The sequence below is a fragment of the Aethalodelphis obliquidens genome, unplaced genomic scaffold, assembly GCF_003676395.1.
Source record: "Aethalodelphis obliquidens isolate GAN/ISIS:26980383/991018 unplaced genomic scaffold, ASM367639v1 scaffold2, whole genome shotgun sequence".
Classification (NCBI taxonomy): Eukaryota; Metazoa; Chordata; class Mammalia; order Artiodactyla; family Delphinidae; genus Aethalodelphis; species Aethalodelphis obliquidens.
Genome location: NW_020837946.1, coordinates 50,087,005 through 50,108,880, shown reverse-complemented (window position 1 = coordinate 50,108,880; position 21,876 = coordinate 50,087,005). Strand labels below are relative to the sequence as shown.

The window sequence follows — 21,876 nt, the reverse complement described above, 5'->3', positions numbered from 1 at the left end:
GTTTCAAGAGAAAAGGAGAGCTCTCTTTGAGGAGAGCACCCTCAAAGCTCAGATGACTTAAGAGAGAAAGGGGTCCATTAAATTCAGTTGGCAAGGGGACTTCCCTGGCAGCCCAGTGGTTAAGACTCTGTGCTTCCACTGCAGGGGGAGTGGGTTTGATCTTGGGGAACTAAGATTGCGCATGCTGGGGGGCCAAAAAAAATTTTTAGTTGGCAAGGAAAACATGGGTGAAAGCCAGAGGGACACTCTATCCACTGCACAAGAAGAAAAAGGAGAGAGGGGTACTGATGTTGACAGCTTCTAAACCTGTCGCTGGGATGATGAGAGTTCCCTCTGTTGGCGTTTACTTTCTCACTGAAGGATGAAGTCATCAGCTGCAGGGAATGAGAGGCTAAGAGAAGTAGGGTATGGAAGAGTAAGGAGAGAAGAGAAAGTATAAAAGAGTTATTTTGGGCTTCCCGGGTGGTGCAGTGGTTGAGAGTCCGCCTGCCGATGCAGGGGACACAGGTTCATGCCCCGGTGCGGGAGGATCCCACATACCGCAGAGCGGCTGGGCCCCTGAGCTCAAGGCCGCTGAGCCTGAGTGTCCGGAGCCTGTGCTCCGCAACGGGAGAGGCCACAGCAGTGAGAGGCCCGCGTACCACAAAAAAACAAACAAAAAACCCAGTTATTTTATTGAGTGGAAAGGCAAACTTTCCAGAGAAACAAGGTAGGGTTGCTAAGCAATGTTAATCATGTATTTGAATTTTGTCTTGAACTTAAAGTAAAACCAGTCACCCTAGCCAAGTAATCTTCTCCAGCATCAGGAGTTGAGAATTTGCCAGGTGACTAAGGCAGAAGAAAAGATACGCAAGGGAATTGAGGGTATTTTCAAGGCAATGATTATTACAATAGACTATGAAATCTCAGGTAGACAAGGAGGTTAGGGTTGAACAATAATAGTAAGCAGTATATGATGAATAGGTAGTCCCAGTGGAGTAACATTTTAGCAGTGATGATACTAAAGCAAATCTGGTGGAATGAAAAGAGATGGTAGGCAAAGAAGTGGATACTTGAAAGTAAGATAACAGAGCTGGCATCACTGCTAGATGGCAAGGTAGAATGTGCCCATGGAAGTGGATGGCTGGGGTAGAACAAACAGGTTAGTGAAGTGAAGGAGTCAATGCACTAGACAGATGATCTACTTTATCATCAAAGTCATCAAAATGGCAACAGGGATGGGTGCCATGATGGAACATGTACAGATAGAGCTTAGTGCAGGGCGGGCAATGTATCATTTGGCCTTCTGGAAGTCAGCTTCACTACCCTTCTAGAAAAAAAGAGATGGTGAAACATCCCTAGATTCCACCCCTAGGACCACTTTCCCTCTTCCCAAAATTACAAGTCATGAAATGGACACTGTATTGAAAATCTAGAGGATATTATTATTCCTGGTGCAGTAAGAAAAAAAAAAACTAAAACAAACAAAAAACAGAACCCTAATGTCCTGATCTCAATAATGAAGGAAAAATTTTAAAAAGAACAACAATGCATCTCTTACAGAATCAGGAACCATGTTGATCTGTACCACTAAGAAGATCTATACCACTGAGGCAGAGTCCAGGAAACACCATGGTTATAAAAGGATGGACTTTTATTGTGAGACACAGCTGGGTTTGAATGTAGGCTCCATCTCTTACTATTTTTGTAACTTTTAATATCTAAAAGGTGGTATCTTGCAGAATAACTGAGAGAATTAAATGAGATAATACACATAAAATACCTTTCACAGTACCTAGCACACCACAGACCATAAATGTCAGACTTATTTTTGTTCAAGATTCACTGGGAATCTTAATCCCTCATTTGTAAAGACCATTTAATGATTAAGATAAGCAATATTTTCCCAAGGCTCCTTGTCACCTACAGAACTGTGGTTCCTACCAAAAGTAAGCAAAGCGATCAGAATTTTTTCAGTAGTGCCTGACTCTGCTATTTTGATTCAGGTACACCAAGCTAATTTCTTTCCTGATGTAGGAAGTCCATTTGAACTATTATGTACACATCCAAAATTTGAAGGATCAAACTTAGCGAGCCAAAATGATCATGTATGTGGCCATTCTAATAAATATTAGTGCTAAAGAGTATGGCAAAATTAAGGGCACATGAGTTTAAATCCCATCTCTGTCCCTTCCTACTTATGTGGCCTTGGGCAAGTTACAAAACCCATTTCTACACTAATGCTGGCTACCTCAGAGGGTTATTGTAAGAATTTAAAGAGTAATTCACATAAAGAGTTTGGCACAGAGCCTAGTACTTAATCACTCATGGGATGTTAGCTAGTAGTAGTAGTAATATATAAGCAAACCAAAAAGATTGGAAGGAAGATACTTATGCAAATTCAAGAGCAGTTTATGAAACAGAAGAGATAATTTTCTAACAAAAAAATGATCTATAAGTTTGAGGATAAAAATTTGCTAAATTTTCTCCTAAAGATAGAAACTTAATTTAGATGATTACATTTAGTTTGGGAGGAACTGTATAAAAAGAATAGAATTTAGAAATCATATTGGTATTATGCTCACACACAGGCATACTATTTCACAATAAAATGATACACAGAACTAAATGGGTAAATCTCAAAAGCATTATACAAAAAGAAAAGCAGCCAGTCACAAAAGAGTATGTACTGTATGATTCTACTTCCATGAAGCTGAAGAACAAACATTAATTTATGGTAATAAAAATCAGACCTATGCTCACCTCATGCTGGGGTAGGTGATTGACTCGGCACAAGGGAATTCTCAGGGGTGATGGATATGTTCTTTATCTGGATCTGGGTGACAGCTATATGGGTATATACATTTGTCAAAAGTCAATGTGCCATAGACTTAAGAATTGTGCATTTTACTGTAAGTACCATTGACATAAAAATTCATACTTATATGAATTCCTTTCATTTTTCCATAAAGTGTCATGACTTAGCAGCTGTTCATTACATGTTTAAAATAATATTTATTTCCTAAACATATACATTGGGCAAAAATATCATATTAGATTCTATTTTGGATTAGAGCAGTATGTGGAAAATGCAGTGAAGTTGATTGGTGAACTCAGGTAATATAATCAGGCTTTAAAAAGCAAAACTAACATTCGCTTAATTTAGCTCAAAAAACAAACCTCGAACATTGTAATAAAGATCTCAATTCATAGTAATTTGCACTTTGTAAAAGGGACTTGCTTAAGATTGAGGGAACTAACACTATATTAATATGAAAAGGAAATTTAGTTTTATTCCTTTAGGATTTATGTCACTGGAAATTTTAAAATAAACTGTCTTTCAGAAGGTTTCTGGATCCACAAGTCATTCAGGATATACAAAATGTAGAGAACCAATGTGATATGCCTGTTTTCTCCTGTGAGATCTGAAGTGCTAGTTTTGTGATATATAAAAGAGGTCAATTAAGAGGGAATTCCCTGGCAGTCCAGTGGTTAGGACACTGCCGAGGGCCCTGGTTCAATCCCTAGTCAGGGAAATAAGAACCCCTCAAGCCACTCAGTATGGCTAAAGAAATAAAAAGGTAAATTAAGAGAAAAGCAAAGTGGGTCTTTCAGAACATCATGCATCCACTCAATGTCAACCACACAGAAAAGAGGTGGGAGAAAAGGATAGTGCAGTCAACTGTTCACTCCTTCACTCCCTCCCTGTTCTTGGCATCAAGTATGCCTGGTACAAGGGGTGGTCATTAACTTTTTGATGAAAGGTGGGTGGATGGACTAATAAGTTTATTGGTAGATGGACTATGAAGTTTCAGTACTGGGGATCTGGGAAAACAATGGTGCCACATACTAAAACAAAAGTTGCAAGGAGTAAATTTTTAATGAAAAGAAAATTATTAAATAATGTAGTATTTGAAGTACAAATAGGCTGCCCAGGTGGAAGTGTTTACTGGAGGAGAAATGTGGAACTCTACCTGCGAGAGTGATCAGAACTGTCACAGAGTGATAATTAGGCCTATGTGGCTGAATGACTTCCAACAGGAAGAACTCATTGTAAGAAGCAGAGGTCAAGCACAGAAACTTGGGGAATGCCCATGGCTGGCGGACAGGAGGAAAAGAACTAGGACAATTTGGGTAATAGCTCAGGGAGAAGAATACTTAGGAATAAGTATTAATCAAAAGTGTCCAGGGACTTCCTTGGTGGTGCAGTGGTTGAGAATCTGCCTGCCAATGCATGGGACATGGGTTCGATCCCTGGTCCGGGAAGATCCCACATGCCATGGAGCAACTAAGCCCATACGCCACAACTACTGAGCCTGCGCTCTAGAGCCCGTGAGCCACAACTACTGAAGCCTGCGTGCCCTAGATCCTATGCACGGCAACTACTGAGCCCACACGCCGCAACTGCTGAAGCCCACACCCTCTAGGGCCCGTGTGCCACAACTACTGAGCCCACGTACAGCAACTACTGAAGCCCTTGTTACCTAGAGCCCGTGTTCCGCAATAAGAGAAGCCACCGCAATGAGAAGCCTGTGCACCACAATGAAGAGTAGCCCCAGCGCAACTAGAGAAAGCCTACTTGCAGCAACAAAGACCCAACACAGCCAAAAAAGAAAAGTGTCCAATACTGGAAAGCAGTGAAAAAAGCATATATTTGTAAGCTACTATATAATTAAAAAATACGATTTTTATCTATCCTAATTTTATTTTCAAATAAAGGGTAGAAGTTGCCACAAGTGAAGTCAGCCTCTATAGTCAGTATACATTTGCACCAAAGGAAAAAAAAAATTGGACTCCTTCCCAAAATTAGTAGGAAGCTAAAGGGGAGGAAATAAATTTGGAGAAGGAAAGAGAGAGAATGGGTCTATACTACCCAAGCTAGGCATTGGTCATCCCAATAAAAGGGGTTGGGGGGCGTTGCCACGGCAGGCCTGGCAGGTGCAGGCAATCAAGAATCACGTTACTCAGCTGCTCAGAGGAATTTCTCAGAAGCACCTTGGAAAAAGGGTCAGGAAGGTGTTAGTGAAAACTGGGAGAGTACCCAACTTAACATCAGCAGATATTACTCATGTTTCCCTAATTTGAAAATATATCAGATATGGGACTTCCCTGGCGGTCCAGTGGTTAAGACTTCGCCTTCCAATGCAGGCTGTGCAGGTTCGATCCCTGGTCGGGGAGCTGGGATCCTATGTACCTCCTGGCCAGAAAACCAAAATGTAAAACAGAAGCAATATTGTAACAAACTCAATAAAGACTTTAAAAATGGTCCACATCAAAAAAAAAACTTAAAAAAAAATTTTTTTTTTAAAGAAAATATATCAGAATTCAGCAGTCAATATGATCTGATTTTATATTAAAAAAACAGACCCAGAATAACAGGTTAAGTAATTTGGTCATGCTTACACAGTTAATTAGTGTCAGAATTTACTAACTATATCACCTCTTTGGGGAAATTTGTGTTTTTCAAATACAAAAGCTCATAAATTGGTCACTATCACCAAGTAGAAAACTGGGGCGGGGGGGCGGGATTCTTTTTCAGAACTGTTTTAATAAACAACATATCTTTTCATTGCACCATTTGAATACCTGCCTTAATTTTCTGTGTTGATTTGACAGACGAAGTGACTCAGCAGAATAGAGCTAAAATTGTTTTTCTCCGTATTCCATGTTACGGAAACTAGAGAGAATGTACACCTTATTATGATAGTGGATTTACAACAGCAAAACACACTCACAAACTGGAAGCTGCTCAGACAGTCCCTATCTCCCAAAAAAGAAGACTGTTAGCCTTTGAGGCAAAGGATAAATTAACTGGAGAGAAAGAATTTCATTTCCAGATTCCAGACAGAAACAGCTTGACACTTTTGAAAGAGGGGGTTATGAAGGTTACAATGTTTTTGTGTCTTCCTCATTTCCTGCTTTATCATAATCAACCTCAGCTGTTACATTACTCCAAAGCACAAAATTTTGAGTGTGAACAAATTTTCTTTTCTTTTGGAACATGTGACTATGTCAGTGTGTTTCTTCACAAGCAAATGAGCTTGGTTTTGCCTCCCTGTTAATTTGTTTTCGTCACTCCCATTATACCAGGGGACAGGAAAACATTTATAAAAGAGAAACAGTAAACACTGAACCCTGGAACACTGTATTCATTCTAGGTAGTTTTACACATTGAACTATCTTTGTGTATGAATGTATAGTGTCATTAATGTCTTCTCTCTTTCACACACTGAAGTGCTATATTATTCTAACCATAAGTTCTAGACAAATTGATAGCACATGCATGCGCTTGGCCTGAAATTTTGACTCACTAATTGTACTATATACTAATGAGGTTTTCTGTTTGTTTTCAGCAAACATGAATAGCAGGAGTGATCCTTAAAATAGCACCACTACTGGACACCAGTGATTTCCAGCTAATTTCATGACACTATAAGAACGCTCAATTACATTAAAAAGGTAACAACATAATTCTAAATAAATCATTTTAATTCACTTGTGTTTTTTAAGAGATAAATGTTTGTTTGGTACACACTGCCTCATGTCAAATACTTGTCACTCTGATAAGATTCAGTGGAAATCAACAGTGAAAACTCTTCCAATCTAATGAAAATTGATGTTTCAAATTTATTTACAACTTACTAAAGATTCCACTTCCACCTATAAAACACCTTACAAGGCAGTACATACAGACCCAAACCAGTGCACATTACTATTTCCAGAAAGTAAAAAAGAAGTATACAGTAACTAATTGTAGTTGTTCCTGCAGAAACAAATGCAGCATTAGTCATAGTAAAAAAACAAAACAAAACTAGAAACAGTGCAAACGTCCAGGAACATTAGAATGAATAAATGAAGTGTGGTATACTCACATGATAGAAAACTATATAGCAATGAAAATTTAGAAGTTCTGCTATACACAGCATAATGAAGAACAAAGGAAGCCCCACACACACACGCACACATGCACACACACTATATATATATTAGGATTCCATTCATAAAAGTTGAAAATCAGGCAAAATTAATCTATGCTGTTAGAATTTCTGCTAGTGGTTACCTCTGGGAAAAAAGGTGGAAGTAGTGGTTTGGAAGAGACACAAGGAAGTGTTTCTGGAGTGCTGGTAATGGTATACATCTTGATCTGTGCAGTGGTTACATACGAGTGTTTATTTTGTGAAAAGGCACTGGGCTGCATGCTTATGATTTGTGCCTTTTCTGCATGTATGCCATACTTCACTTAAAGGTTTATTTTATGGAAAGATGGAGTAAGTAGACTCCATCATGTCTCTCCCACTGAACACAGTTATCAAACAGAACGCAAGATGTTGCTACTTAAGGACTCTGAAAAGTAAACAGTAGCAGGAAGTTTGAGGAGAAGCTCAGTACCATCAGACTGATAGTGGGTTCATCATTCTTTCCACCTCTGGTACCTCCCAGCCTGGTTTCAACACAGCCAGGAAGTAGGTATCATGCAGAGTCCTCCAGGAAAAGCCCCCTGGTTCTGACTCAGGAAGTCAGAAATGGTCTCCTAACACTCCATTCTCTTCTATCCCCATCTCTGAAGCAATCATGGGACAGTGGTGGCAGCAACAGCTGCTGCAAGGGAGGTCCTTGGAAGCCTAAAATGCCGATGGAGGGGAACCTTCCTTTCTGATTGGATGACATGTGGTGTCAAGAGACTGGGACAAACCCCCATGGCTTTGTCCTCCACCACTTGGCCCCTGATACAGAAGAAGTCACAGGAAGTATATCACAGAGTGGGATAAATAAAGCTCCAGCTTTCTGGCCAAAGGACAAAAAGGGGGAGCCCCCAGGGAACAGAAAAGTACTAAGGCAATCACAGAGAAGGAGGAGCTTGGGAAATGATCCCATAAAAGTACTTATGAACTGCTGGGCTCACCCCTGGGTATATGTGAATCTGACACTAAACAGTACACTATAGACTTTGAAAACTCAACTATGGTATAAATCACAGCCCTGATCTCACACTGGCCGCTGAGTAGTGTACACATGGGATAGATCTGAAAGGCACTGCAAATGCCTTTGGAAGTGGAACTGATATTGAAATCACAACCCACAGAAGACTAGTCAGAATTTGCAGCCTAACCCAGTTAGATAGACTGCTGCTAGAACAAAAATATCACCATTCCCCATATGATTTTAAGGACCCAAAGTCTTAGAACATAATATTCAAAATGTCCAGAATCTAATAAAAAATTACTCTGCCCATGAAGAACCAGGAAAATCTCAATCTGTATGGGAAAAGACAATCAGATGACACAAATGTTGAAATTATCCACCCATGATTTTAAGGCAGTTTTATAAAAATTCCGCAAAAAGTAATGGTGAACACCCTTGAAGTGAAGGGAAAGATAGAAAGTCTCAACAATGAAATTCAGGATATAATAAAGAACCAAGAGGAAATCTTAATTTTGAAAATTACAATTACGGAAATTTAAAAGTTCACTGGATGGGCTCAACAGCAGAACGGAGAGGACTAAGGCAGGAGTCAGTAAACTTGAAGACAGGCTGATAGAAACTATCCAATGTAAAGAACAGAGGAAGGCTGGGAGGGAATGAACAGAGCCTCTGGGACCTGTGGGAAATATCAAAATGTCTAAAATTCATATCATCATCAACTCACAAGTAGAAGAGAATGTGGTATAAAATATTTTTTGAAGAAATAATTGCTGAAAGCTTCCCAAATTTGAGAAAAGGTATAAACTTATAGTTACAAGAAGCTCAATTAACCCTAAACAGGATAAACCCAAAGAAATCAATGTCCAGACATACTGTAATCAAACCGCTAAAAAGTAAAGACAAAGAAAACATTATTGAAAGCAACCAGAGAAATCTGATGCATTACTTACAGGAGAACAACGATCTGAATGACAACCAATTTCCCATGAGAAACACTGAGGACAGAAGTAAATGAACTAACATTTCTTAAGGACTGAATGAACTGCCAACCCAGAATTCTATATCCAATGAAAATATCCTTCAGGAATGAATATGAGATGAAGACATTTTTAGATGAAGGAAAACTGATAGAATCTGCTGCCACCAGAACTGCTCTAAAAGAAGTATAAAGGAAGTTCTTCAGACACAAGGGAAATGATACTAGAACATCAGGGAAGAAGGAAGAACAACAGAAATTATAAACATCTGTATAAATACAGTAGGCTATTTTTCTCCTCTTGAGCTGTTTAAAACATATTTAATGTTTGAAAGAAACATGAATGGTTCAAAGAGAGAATACTACATTGTCTCATGGAAAGATATATATATACATATATATATATATATATATATATCAGACAGACACATACATGGGTGTGTCTGTGTGTGTGTGTACACATGTGCACATGAGAGAGAGAGACAGAGAGAGAATGAGAGAGAGATACATTCAAATAACCCAAGAGAAAGCTAGGAAATTGGAAACAGGAATGAAAAAGAGAGGGAACAAACATAAAACAAATAAAATAGTGGCTCTGAATACAAAGATATTAATAATTACAGCAGATGTAAATGATCTAAATATACTAATCAAAAGACAAAGGTTGACAGAATGGATAGAAAACCAACACCAACAAAAAAACCAACTATATGATGTCTAGAAGAAATTTAAAACATAATGATGTAGGTAAGTTAAAAGTAAAAGGATAGAAAAAGATACACCTTGCAAACACTAATCAAAAGAAAACTGGAGTAGCTATATTAACATAAAACAAAATAGACTTTAGAAAAAAGAAAATTACCAGAGATAAAGAGGAACATTGCATCATGAAAAGGGTCAATTCACCAATAAGACATAAAAATATTAAATGTGTACACACCAAATAATATCACCTTTGACTTCATGGAACAAAACTGACAGAACTGAAAAAAGAAACAGAAAAATCCACAATATTTGGAGACTTAAACATTTCTCTCACAGTGATTGATAGATGTAGTAGATAGAAAACCAGCAAGAATATAAAAGAACTAAAAAAAAGTATCAATGAATCTAATTGACATTTAAAGAACATTCCACCCAATAACACCAGAATATATATTTCCAAAGTGCACATGAAACATTCACCAGGATAGATCATATCCTGGGTCATGTAATAAATCTTAACAAATTTAAAAGATTAAAATCATACAAATTATATTCTTTGACCATAATGGAATTAGAATAAAAAATTAATAGCATAAAAAGAAAAGAAAAACCTCCAAACAGCACCAAATTTAACAACACAATCCTAAGTAAGGCATGAATCACAAAGGTAATCTCAAGGGAAATTATAAAACATTCTGAACTGAAGAAAAATCAAAATAAAACCTACCAAAATTTGCAGGATGCAACTAAAGCCATTCATAGATGCAGAGCACCTAGAACTCTTAAGTATTGATAGTGCAAAATTGAACAGTCATTTTGGAAACAGTTTGGCAGTTTTTTATGAAGTTAGACATATCTTTGTCATTTAGCCCAGTAATCATATTCCTAGATATTTACCCTAGAGAAATGAAAACTTACATTTACACAAAAACCTATACACAAATGTTTATAACAGCTCGGTCGATGATAGCCAAAAAGTGGAAACACCCTAAATATCCTTCAAGACATAAATGGATAAACAAATGGTAATACATCCAAGTAATAAAATATTCAGCAGCAAAATGGAATGGACTATTGATACATGCAAAAACTTAGATGAGGGCTTCCCTGGTGGCACAGTGGTTAAGAATCTGCCTGCCAATGCAGGGGACACGGGTTCGATCCCTGGTCTGGGAAGATCCCACATGTCGCAGAGCAACTAAGCCCTCAAGCCACAACTACTGAGCCTGCGCTCTAGAGCCCGCGACCCACAACTACTGATCCCACGTGCTACAACTACTGAAGGCTATGTGCCCAGAGCCCGTGCTCCACAACAAGAGAAGCCACCGCAATGAGAAGCCCGCGCACCGCAATGAAGAGTAGCCCCACTTGCCACAACTAGAGAAAGCCTACGCGCAGCAACAAAGACCCAATGCAGCCAAAAATAAATAAATTAAATAAATAAAAATTAAAAAAAAAAAAACTTAGATGAATCTCAAAGGCATTTTGTGTGTGAAAGAAGCCAATGTCCAAAGGTTACATACTCTATCATCCCACATATGGCAATCTCAAAAAGACAAAAGTATGGCAATGAAGAACAGATCAGGGATTGCCAGTGGTTAAGGGTGGGAGAAGCTCAAGGGAACTGGGGTTTTCTTGTTTGTTTTGAGGTTACTGAACTGTTACGTATACTGATTGTGGTGGTAGTTACACAAATCTAAACATGCATTAAAATTCATAGACCTATACACCAAAACAAAGGATCAAATTTTACCATGTTAATTTAAAAAATAAAATTAATACAAATAAATATTTTTATTTGTTTACTTTGCAGATATAAGACACAAACTTCCCCAAATAATATTTGAATATCTAGGTAACATCAAGACTAATCTGACCACAGAAGAAAACCAGGAAGATAGTGATATACTCACCACTGCTTGCCCCTCTACAGTTTCCATTACTAGAATCCATAGGAAAATCTGAAAGGAGGTGATAGAATAAAGAATCATAACATGTTCATTATTATTTCAAGAATTCCCATATTAAAATCTAATTCAGTCACAAGCTGATTTGGGTAAGAACCCAGGTGTCTCAAGGAAATTGATTCTTGTTAGTGTTGTGAAGTTGACACTCTATCATTTGTAGGTCAAATAAGGACACAATGTATTCTTTCATGTGATTGACAGTTGATATACTCTTTTGAATCTTCATCAACTGTGCATACTATTTCAGTATTTAATAACAAAGTTTCTGAGTTTCACAAAAACTTCCTGTAGCTTTAAAGCCCATGAATATATTAGGTATTCACCCAACACATTTCTTGATGGCTAAAAGAACTAAATACACCTCTTCAATAAACAGATGTATCACACTTCACTGGCATACATTTTAATTCTTAGTGCTTAAGGAAAGCATGCAGAAAGCATTCTTGTGCTCTGGGTTAACTGCACACTAAACAGTTCATTTGCATAAAGGAAGCCTACCATCCAGGGGACTACTCAAGCCAGTGCAATTAATAGACACAGTAATAACTGGAATGTGCCATCAACTCTTTTCATGATCCCCAAATCCGAGAAAATGATAAAATGATAAATGGTAATGAAAATGGTAATTATGTAAAGTTCTTCTTTGTTCTAGTTTAGAAATCAGCCTCTAATGAATAACACTGAGCGCCCCAGCAAAGCACTATGCTGTACCTAATTATATGTTCTTACTGACACTTCAACTCAGTACACTTACACGAGCATTTTAGATTTGTATTAACACTTTATGTTAAATGAGTTTAATGCCTCTGTTTATCCTAATAGAAAATAATGTTCTTCCTCTGTCCTTTTTCTTCACAGGTCATATCATGAATAAATTAAACAAGGAGGGGTAATACCATTTTAGAACAATAACACCCAAAATTACAACTAATGAATTACTTTCCCAGGCTTAGTAATCATTAGCTGGTATTTTAAAAGGTATATCCCAGGGAGTTTCCTGGTGGCCTAGCGGTTAGGATTCTGGGCTTTCACTGCTGTGGCTAGGGTTCAATCCCTGGTTGGGGAACTGAGATCCCGCAAGCCTGCAGTGTGGTCAAAAAAATTAATAAAAAATAAGAAAAAAAGCTATATCCTAGGAAAGATGGCAGTCACCAAATAAAAATATAGATAATTAGGCAACAAAGACTTGATTCTAAAATGTTTGGTTCCACTCAGGTCAGATACTATGAATTCTATTCTTGAATAAGTCTAATATTCATGTGATAATATGCATATGATTTATACAAAGATGATCTCTCCGTAAATTAAAAAAGTATATTGATCCACATTTAAAATAATTGCTTAATGTCAAAAGGTTGAAATAAAACTGAAAGATAAAATTCTTCTCTTGGAAAAAGAAAACCCCTTTGAAGCAGCTGAACCTGGGAGTGTGGTTTTCTTCTTTTACTCTTATTCATAGGAAAATGTTTCTACACTTTTTAAAGTGCTTAGACATCAGTTGTTAGAATTATAAGAGAGAAAACCAAAGTTTTCTGATCATAAATAATCCAAAACAATGTTTTCAGAAAGTTAAACTTAGGGATTCTAACAAAATTATCCTAAATTAAAATAGTGGGTATTAGTAGTAGGTTTTAATGCCCCAAGGTTTTCAGGTAGGGGTCATATAGGTTTCCAGGAGAAGAGTTCTAAAAAGGAGCTGGAGAAGGAAAGGAGGGTTTTCCAAATAGAGAATAGCACATGCAAAGGTCTGGGGTGAGAAACCACGGGACACATCAAAGGACCTGCAAGTCTTCCAGTGGGGCTAATAAAGTGGTGTAAGCAGAGAGAAAGGAAACTAGAGAGGTAAGAAGGCATGAAATCATGAAGACTAGAGGCAGATATCAAAGGATTTTAAACAACAGATTTGTACTTCAGAAAGATCACCCTGTTGGAATAGGGAGGCATCATACTGGAGGTCAGCAAGCCAATTATCATTCTAGCTCCATAATGCATGGAAGAAATGGTGAGGCCAAAACAAAGAAAGTACCATTAGGGAAGAAGGGGAGGGAACTGGATTCAGAGTAGATCTAATAGCACTTGATACCTATTGAATGTGGGGGATAAAGAAAAGGGTGGAAGCAAAGCTGACTCCCAGGCCTGGAGTATGGGTGTGGCGGTGCCTCTTAACAATATAGAAAATACTAGAAGAGAATAGTCATATGAAGGTAAGGAGATGATGAGTTCACTCTGGGGCCTGCAGAGACTGAGGGGCTCAGGGTTAGACAGGAGAGTCTGGAATGTATGTCTTCTGCTGTCTCAGAAGTGCAGAGAAGTACTTGTCTCTTATCTCTTGGAATCCATTGTCCAGGACTGTCTTCTATTCTCTTAGGCCATATATAAATGGGCTTTTGAAATGCAATAAAGAAAACTTGTTCCTTTAACTGAAATCTGATGGTTGAAAGACACAGATTCTCTGTACAGTTAGTATCACATATTTCTTCATAAGAGAGGAAATATAGCTTAAAATAGGTCCTGGTTTGAATCTTCTTTCTATTAATAGCTTTATGGACTTGGTGCACTTAATTTCTCTAGATGCTTCAGTTTCCCTTTGTGCAGATAAGAGTAATAGTATTATACCTACCGTGCAGTTATTACGAGAATTAAATAAATTAATATGCACTGCCCACTTAGAACAGCACCTGGAACATACTAGGTGTTGTTAGTTCTTATTCTGTGGCCGGTAATGATTCCTGTTCTGAGAATGACACGTCCTCTTCCCAATCACATTAATGTTGATTTACCATTTATCATTCACTTCACATGAATATTTCTTTTTGTTCTTCACAATCTCAATGTTAAAGTCAAAAGACTTGCTCAAGGTACAACATTAACGGCAAATCTGGGATTCCAACTAAGGGCCCATAATTTTAAAACTGGTGTTCTTTAAACTGAGGATATATAGCCAATTCTTAATCATTTAAAACTCTGTATGGTGGTTCTTGGTCTCCTCTTTTGATACACCTAGTAGGAGGAGAAAGGACAAATATAACTTAGTCATTTTTTCTATTTATAGCAAACAACTATTTAGAATTTTGTGGGAACGAGATAAAAGTGAATTATTGAAATACAATTTGGAAACTACATGAGATTCCATTACCACTGATAATTGTGTTAGCTATAAATAGAATTTAATATCATCACATCCTAAAATTCTCTTCTCTACCCCATCCAGAGTGCCTTTCGATATTTTACATTATGAAGAAGCTTTAGAATCATGTTTTCTCTCTAGTCTTAATCTAAAATGTCCATTTCTCCTTTCCATTCCATTTTCCTCCTCATATCACACTAAATAATTCTCCTTCTTGGTATTTGGCCCCTCAAATATTTGTAGAACAGGGCTAAAGAAAAGGCTGCCTGTTCCCCAGAAAGTGGAGAAATGATTAAACAGCAGTGCATGCATGTGAAAGTTGGCACAGCTCTGCCAGGCGAGAGAGGGCTGGGAGAAATGTGCTGGGCAAGAGCTGGGGTGACAACAAAAAGCAGCAATGACTGAGGAGCGATTATAAAGCCCTTGGCATGGCAAACCAGGAGGCTGTATAAACACCAGTTAACTATCATACCATAAATTTTCTTAAACACTCAACGTCTACATTTCTGAGATAAACTATTTGTAACTAACAGACATCCATCAGACTCATTCTTTATACCTATTGCTCCCAAAGGGATTTGTTCTTGAGCCTGAGGTCCAGGTCCATTTGTGTACAATGAAATACTAAGTTTATACTCAGGAGAAATAAGATCTGCTTTCCCAGTTAGTTCTCAGTGTGAAGCTTGTTTCCCAGAGTTGAACTGATAAAGATCTAGGCTGTATCTGCATTTACCAACAGACCATGTTTGTCCAAAAAAACAAACAAAAAATCAATTTGAATAACAATGATAAAAATGGTAAAATAGCAATAGCAACAGCAGCAATTTGTTGAAGACCTACTATGTACCAGATGTCCATGGGATGTAGGCAGTACCTCCCCATGTTACAGATTAGAAAACTTTGAATTGGAGAGGTTATATCATTTCCCTATAGTAACAGTTGGTATGAGGCCAGAGTCAAGATTCAACACCTACCTAGTCTGCCCCATTCCAAGCACATACCCTTTACTCACTATACAATATTAAAGATTTGACTAATGTCTTAATTAACTGGCTGAATGACTAAATTGAACCGAATTCTCAGATAAAGCAGGTGTACATGCAGTCTCAACTCTCTAGTAAATATAAAATGTGGAAAAAGAATAAACTTCATGTGAATTTCTTAGTAATAATCAGGAAGATACGATCTTTACTTTATAAAATTATGTTTGCCCCTAATATTTCAAAACAAAAAGTAGTTTGAAGCAATATTTCATTTCAATAAGATTTTGCTTTGTAAAATGTCCTTAAACTTGTTGGTGGAGTCATAATGTACTACAAGGGAACAGATCTGAGTGAATGGTATGATTTGAAAATCCTCTTGACATTGAAGGAAAGTAAAAGGTGGTTGCATTTTATTCAGGGAGACCTCATTTTTATATTCTGCTAGATTCTAAGCATAAGACATAGGAACTCTGTTTATACCTAGAGGAAGGAAAAAAAAAAAACCCTGCTTTGTGAACTACCATATCCCACTGAACCAAGGAGTATATTGCATCCTAAATTAAACTGGCCACATGTGGTAGTTCCTAAGTAATTCCAGGTGCCTGACAGTTTGACCCAGGATAGGGAGTGTAATTTTCAGCAAGCTGGCCTTGGAATCCACCATTCCATTCCCCTTCCCCACCTCCCCTTCAGCTCCCTCCTGCCACAGTCTCTGATTCACACTGAGGGTTATGGTAAAGGGAAAGGGAAGGGAGAACATCACTAAAATACAGTTCCAACTGCCACCTACCCCTACTTCTTTTTCTAGCAAGGATGCTGTCAGCAAAGCACATTATGGCATTTGAAAGCAGCTTAGCAATCAGGTTCCATGGACTGACAAATTGTTTCCATGCATGTCCTATTTGAGGGCTTCAATGAGGCAATTGTTCTACATTTGGTCTGATGATAGGTAACTTAAGGGACACTTAAGGAAACTGCTTTCCATTCATATTGACCATGGCTTTTGAGAGCCATTAACCTTGCCAAACCTCTCTCATTTGAGGTGCATCTCTAAGAGAGGTTTCAGAGCAAGAGGAGGAATGCATTTCAGTGTGAACCACGGCCACCTCATTCCTAGCCCTTGGCCTGAGAAGAGCACCAGCATTTAACTAATCTAAGCGTCTGGCTGACCAGGGCAGCAACTGAGCTCTCCCAGTGTCTGCACAGCCTGTAACGTTAATGAGTACAAAAGCTCAAGAGTGCTCTTTTAGACCAAAGATTAATAAGAAATACATTTCTTTTTGATTATTTTAAACAACCAGTTGTTGGTTCGTCATTAAAATCAAGACGACTATAAGGGTAGTCAAAGGTGATAAACTGAGGTGACCATCAAAAAGCTCTTGAAATCTTTCTGTTCAGTTTGGTTTTGTACAAGTACTTTTCCCCTCTCCACTCACTGTATGTTAAGTGGGTCAATGTGCACAGAATGCAATTTTTCCAAATCAATTCCCGGACCACCAAGAACTATTTTACCTAGAAACGGACTAAGGACATGAGCTTAGGCTGAGCAAGTTGAGAGGCAGAAGAAAAAGTTGATGCCCCAGAAATGAACAGAGAAGGAGGTATAAAGACATCACATCTAAGGGCAGAGTTGATCTGGGGAGCGTGTGAAAGAGGACCAATCATAAAAGATTGGGTTTATATTTAAAGTATATGAAGGGTGAAATTTTCGCGTTTGGGGTAATTGGTAGGAATGATTTTGAGTTAGAATTAAACAGACTATAATGAACTAGATTTAGCTGGGGTCTTAAGAGTTATGACTTCCCTAATTAGACCAAACACTAGTTAGAAAACAACTTGTGATCGATTCCATTTACTGTAGAACTGTAATAAAGTTTTACACTAGGGAAAGACTGAAATGAACCGGTGGTTGATGCACACAGAGAAAGGGCATAAAATAAAGTATCAAAGACAAATTATTTGCAGAGCTTAAGAGTGGGATAAGGGGTGAGATTAAAAATAACATTACATGAGTGTATGATGACAACAGGCCTTAAATATAACTCCTTTCATCCATATGTCATTTACAAAATGACTTGAAGGCATGTGGGAATGTGAAAGGAGCCCAGCAATTTCACTCCGCCAGCTCTGTGGCTGCAGGAAGTCTCAGGAGCTAATTAGCAGTGGATGGCAATGTTTCCCAGCTATTTCAGTCTGGAATGGAAGGACAATTTATCTCATTGAAAGGAGGGGGAAATTTAAGGTGAAGGTAATTGCTCAAACTGGATGTTGAGCAAACACATACCACTAACATCTGTGGGTTGGAGTAAGGTTATTGGAATTATCTTGGCATTTTTAACGATTAGAAGAAAACAGTTCTTCAGTTCTCTGTTTTCACCATACAATCTTGACAAGTAGCTAAACACGAGGAATATTGAAAACTGATGACTGAGAATGCAAGAGAATCAGGCAAGAAAGTTAAGTGATTCTAAACAAATTAAGAAAGTAAGAAAAAAGCATCACTATAGGAGATGTGGTTACTTGGACACGTAAAGAAGAAGCGAAGGGGCAGTGTTGAGCAGAAGTGTAATGGGAGTGGAGGGAACTGAGTGTTTTAGAAATACAGATCGCCTATTGAAATAGAGTGCATCCGTTGGAAGGGTGATGAGGTGAGAGAAAAGAAGGCATGGTGCTCGACAGAGCAGTAATTAAGAGAGACATTAAGAGAGGTGATCCAAAGAGAAAAGACAGAAATCAGAGAGTAAAGGCGAGTAACAAGGACTCCAAGAAGTAAGCGGCTGGAGGACGCGCTTGGGCGGGGGGGAGGGGGGGCGCCGCAGGTTATGCAGTGTCAGGACTCACCGGCTCCGTCTGCAGTGACGATGGCCTCGGGAGAGATGCACACGCCGCGGTCATAAACCGGCAGCTCCTCACAGGCCAGGCTTTCCGGCCACGAGTGGCGGTATTTGATGAGGATGGGCTCACAGCCCTGCCGGGCCCGCTCGCACACAGACTTGCAGGGCTTGATGGGCTCGTGCTGGAAGTCAATGGTGCAGATGGGCGCGTACATGGCGCAGAGGAAGAAGAGCAGATCCGGGCTGCAGTGGGTGCCCAGCAGACCTTCGAACTGCTCGATGGCCAGGATGGCGTTGGCCTGGGTGCTGTGGTGCAGGTGGTTGGGCATCTTGGTCATGTTCCAGGGCAGGGACTTGCACAGGGGGATGCGGACGGGCTCACAGGCTGCCGCCCGCGCCCCGGGCACGCGGAGCAGGCAGAGCGCAGCCAGGGCGAGCAGCCCGGCCCGCAGCAGCAGCATCCCTCCCGGGCTGCCGCAGACCATGATCCCGGCGGGACGGGGCAGGGTGCAGCAGTGCCGAGGACGCCAACAGGCCCGCTCCGCCGTCTCCTCCTCCCCCCCTGGAAGTGGACACAATGATCTGGGAGCTTCTCCTCCCCCGGCAATCTCACAGCTTCCTTGGATCAAATTCCCCCAATGGGGTACCACGAGCTTCGCCGAGCTCCAGCCGCCGCCGCCCCTGCCGCTCCTGCAGCTCTGGCTGCTCTCTCCCGACGTCTAAGCCTTCTGGGGCCGCAGCATCTATTTATTCCTCGCTCCCTCTGGCAGAAGCATCGGACTTCGCAGATGAATCAGATGAGAGGAAAACAAGAGGAAGCGAGGGAGAAATAAAAACAAAAGTAGAATTCAGCTGAGGTAGTTGGAGCTCTGGGGTGTCACCTCCCCTGGATTACAAAAAGGTGCTAAAAGAAGCATGAAATTCTCCCAAGTGAGGAGGAGGACCGGGGGGGGGGGGGTGGAGAAGGGGGGAACCAGAGGGCAAAGACTCCTAATGCGGGAGGGCGGTGCAGGAAGAGTTTGCAAGTCTTGTAGGCTGAGCAGAAGGTCCAATTTTTGGTGTGAGCTGCGGCCAGCCAGCCGCAGGCAGGAGGGCACCAGCAGGAGGAGCCTCGACGGGATGTCTGTGGCTCCGACCCTCTGCTCTTCACTTTCCTACCTACTGACCCGACAGGCAGCTCCGCCCCGGTGCAGTCCCAGCCCTCCAGCGCTCGCTCCCCTTCCCGGGAAGGGAGTGAGGGGTCCGGAGAGAGGTCTGTGGGTTGGAGGCGGAGGAAAGGGAAGCCTGGAGAAGCAGTGAGGATGCGAGAACCCAAGACAGAGCAGACTTGAGACGACCACCTCTTCCCCACCCACACACGGGGGAGCACCCCGTCAGCCCCCCACCCCCCGGCTCCAAAGGAGAGCCCCCGGCCTCTCACTGAAGAGCCCACCCCAAATCCCCACGAAGGAGTGCCCCCAGTTCCCCACTTGGGAACCCACCCGAGCCCCACGCTCCCTGGAGATATTTCCTTTAAGCAAACTATAGCCTCACCTCTGTGATCACTGGCTCTGCAGAAAGTCAGACCGGAGGGGGGAAGACTTAAGCAACGTCACTCAATGTCCAAGTCGCAGGAAACAGGGACCCCTGCAGCGGTGTTGGAGCCTTATCAACCCAGAGCTCCTGACTACAGAGGTCTGGATTTTGAGTAACTAGGTGGAGGGAAATCGCCTTTCATACAAGGAGAAGAAACGCTATATAATTACAAATAGGCCACCAGAAGCAAGATATGGGTGGGTTTTTTGTTGTTGTTGATATTTTGTTTTTCCTTTGCCCTGCAGAATTAAAACTTTTGAGTTTTGCTTTTTAAACTTCGAATTGAAAATTGCTTTAAAGTACCTGGGCATTTTTTCTTTCCGATTTTACTCACTAAAATAAAATGGCATTTATTAACTCTTCTCACCAATAATTTCACCTAACACTTGAGAGATGTGTAGGAAAATTACACTACACTGGTAATGATAATGATGATAATGACAACAATAAAACCCTTTTCATCCAAATGAGCTCAATCTAGAAAAGAAAATGGAAAACAGATCCCCTCCTGCTCTGCTCCTTCCACTAATGAGCGGCCTCTTTTCCTCCCTCTCCCCCTTCCTCCCTTTTCAGGGCAAATTGTAAATGAATGACCTACAGAGGCACTCCTACTCTGCCCTTTCAATGGGAAATTACTGAGCAAAAGGACTGCAGAATGTCAGAAAACACAGCCTTCATTGAGAAGAGAAGGAAACAAACCCTAAAACAAAACAGGAAGTCACCTTTGCTCTGCATCAGTGAAACATTTCGCTGCTTTAATCCAGCCATTTATCACAGTCAATAATAAGCAGACAAAAGATGCTTCCACTTTAGAGCACCAAGTGAGATGGTTTCCATTCCCCAGCATTGACTTGACAGCACTTATAAAATGTCAGTGCTAACCTGAGTTTATGGAATTTTATCTCTAAAATGACCATAAACAGCCATTTGGGACTGCAGTAAATTATTTCAGAAGGAAGTTTGTTCCACTTAGGAGAAAAGAAAAAACAACAGATGGCAGGTAGGGAGTCATTTAAGTGAGTATACCAACTTTGCCTGGCCTACAATTATTTAGTGTCATTTAACAAAAGAAAGCCAAAAATTATATAAATGAATTAGATGAAAAATGATTTAGTAAGTAAAATTTAGGGAAAAAAACAAATATAAAAACAGTTAATAATAGAGCCTTTGGGGGGGCTCTGTAAAGAAAATGTAGGTGGAATTTTCAATAAACTAGAAGGAAGAAGTGAGGAGTAGATATAATAGATTGTTTGATAAATATATTTTCCTGTTCATCTTAAGTCTTAACAGCATGAGGGGAAAAAAATGAGCCAGTTGTTTTAATGGTTCTACAATTATCTGAAATAAAGTGTGTTTGCCTTCCCCTGCACATAAGTCAAATATCCCCTTTGTCTAACATGTATCCTCACAACTTTTCTCTAATCCAAATTTCTCTTTATCAAAACCTAAAATAAATTTCAGAAGCCTTTTTGGGTTTTGGTTTTTATAAAATTTATTTCTTTATTGAACTATAGTTGATTTACAATGTTGTGTTAGTTTCTGGTGTACAGCAAAGTGATACCATCATATATATATATTATTTTTCATATTCTTTTCCATTATGATTTATTACAGGATATTGAATATAGTTCCCAGTGCTATACAGTAGGACCTTGTTATTTATCCATGCTATATATAATAGTTTCCATCTGCTAATCCCAAACTCCCAATCCATCCCTCCCACAAGCCCCCTCCCCTTGGCAACCACAAGTCTGTTCACTATGTCTGTGAGTCTATTACTGTTTTGTAAATAAGTTCATTTGGGTCA

At 39.7% G+C, this 21,876-nt stretch overlaps 1 protein-coding gene across 1 annotated transcript in view; it reads right to left on the bottom strand.

Annotated features, from left to right (window-relative positions):
- The window catches only part of FRZB (frizzled related protein), a 34,511-nt gene extending 14,744 nt beyond the window's left edge, over positions 1 to 19,767 (bottom strand). The window contains exons 1-2 of the mRNA XM_027114971.1: positions 18,502 to 19,767; positions 11,497 to 11,544 (exon numbers count right to left, since the gene is read on the bottom strand). Of these exons, the coding sequence (XP_026970772.1) occupies positions 11,497 to 11,544; positions 18,502 to 18,979 (526 nt within the window). The 5' untranslated portion in view covers positions 18,980 to 19,767. The remainder of the gene's footprint in view (positions 1 to 11,496; positions 11,545 to 18,501) is intronic.
- Positions 19,768 to 21,876: the final 2,109 nt, after the last annotated feature.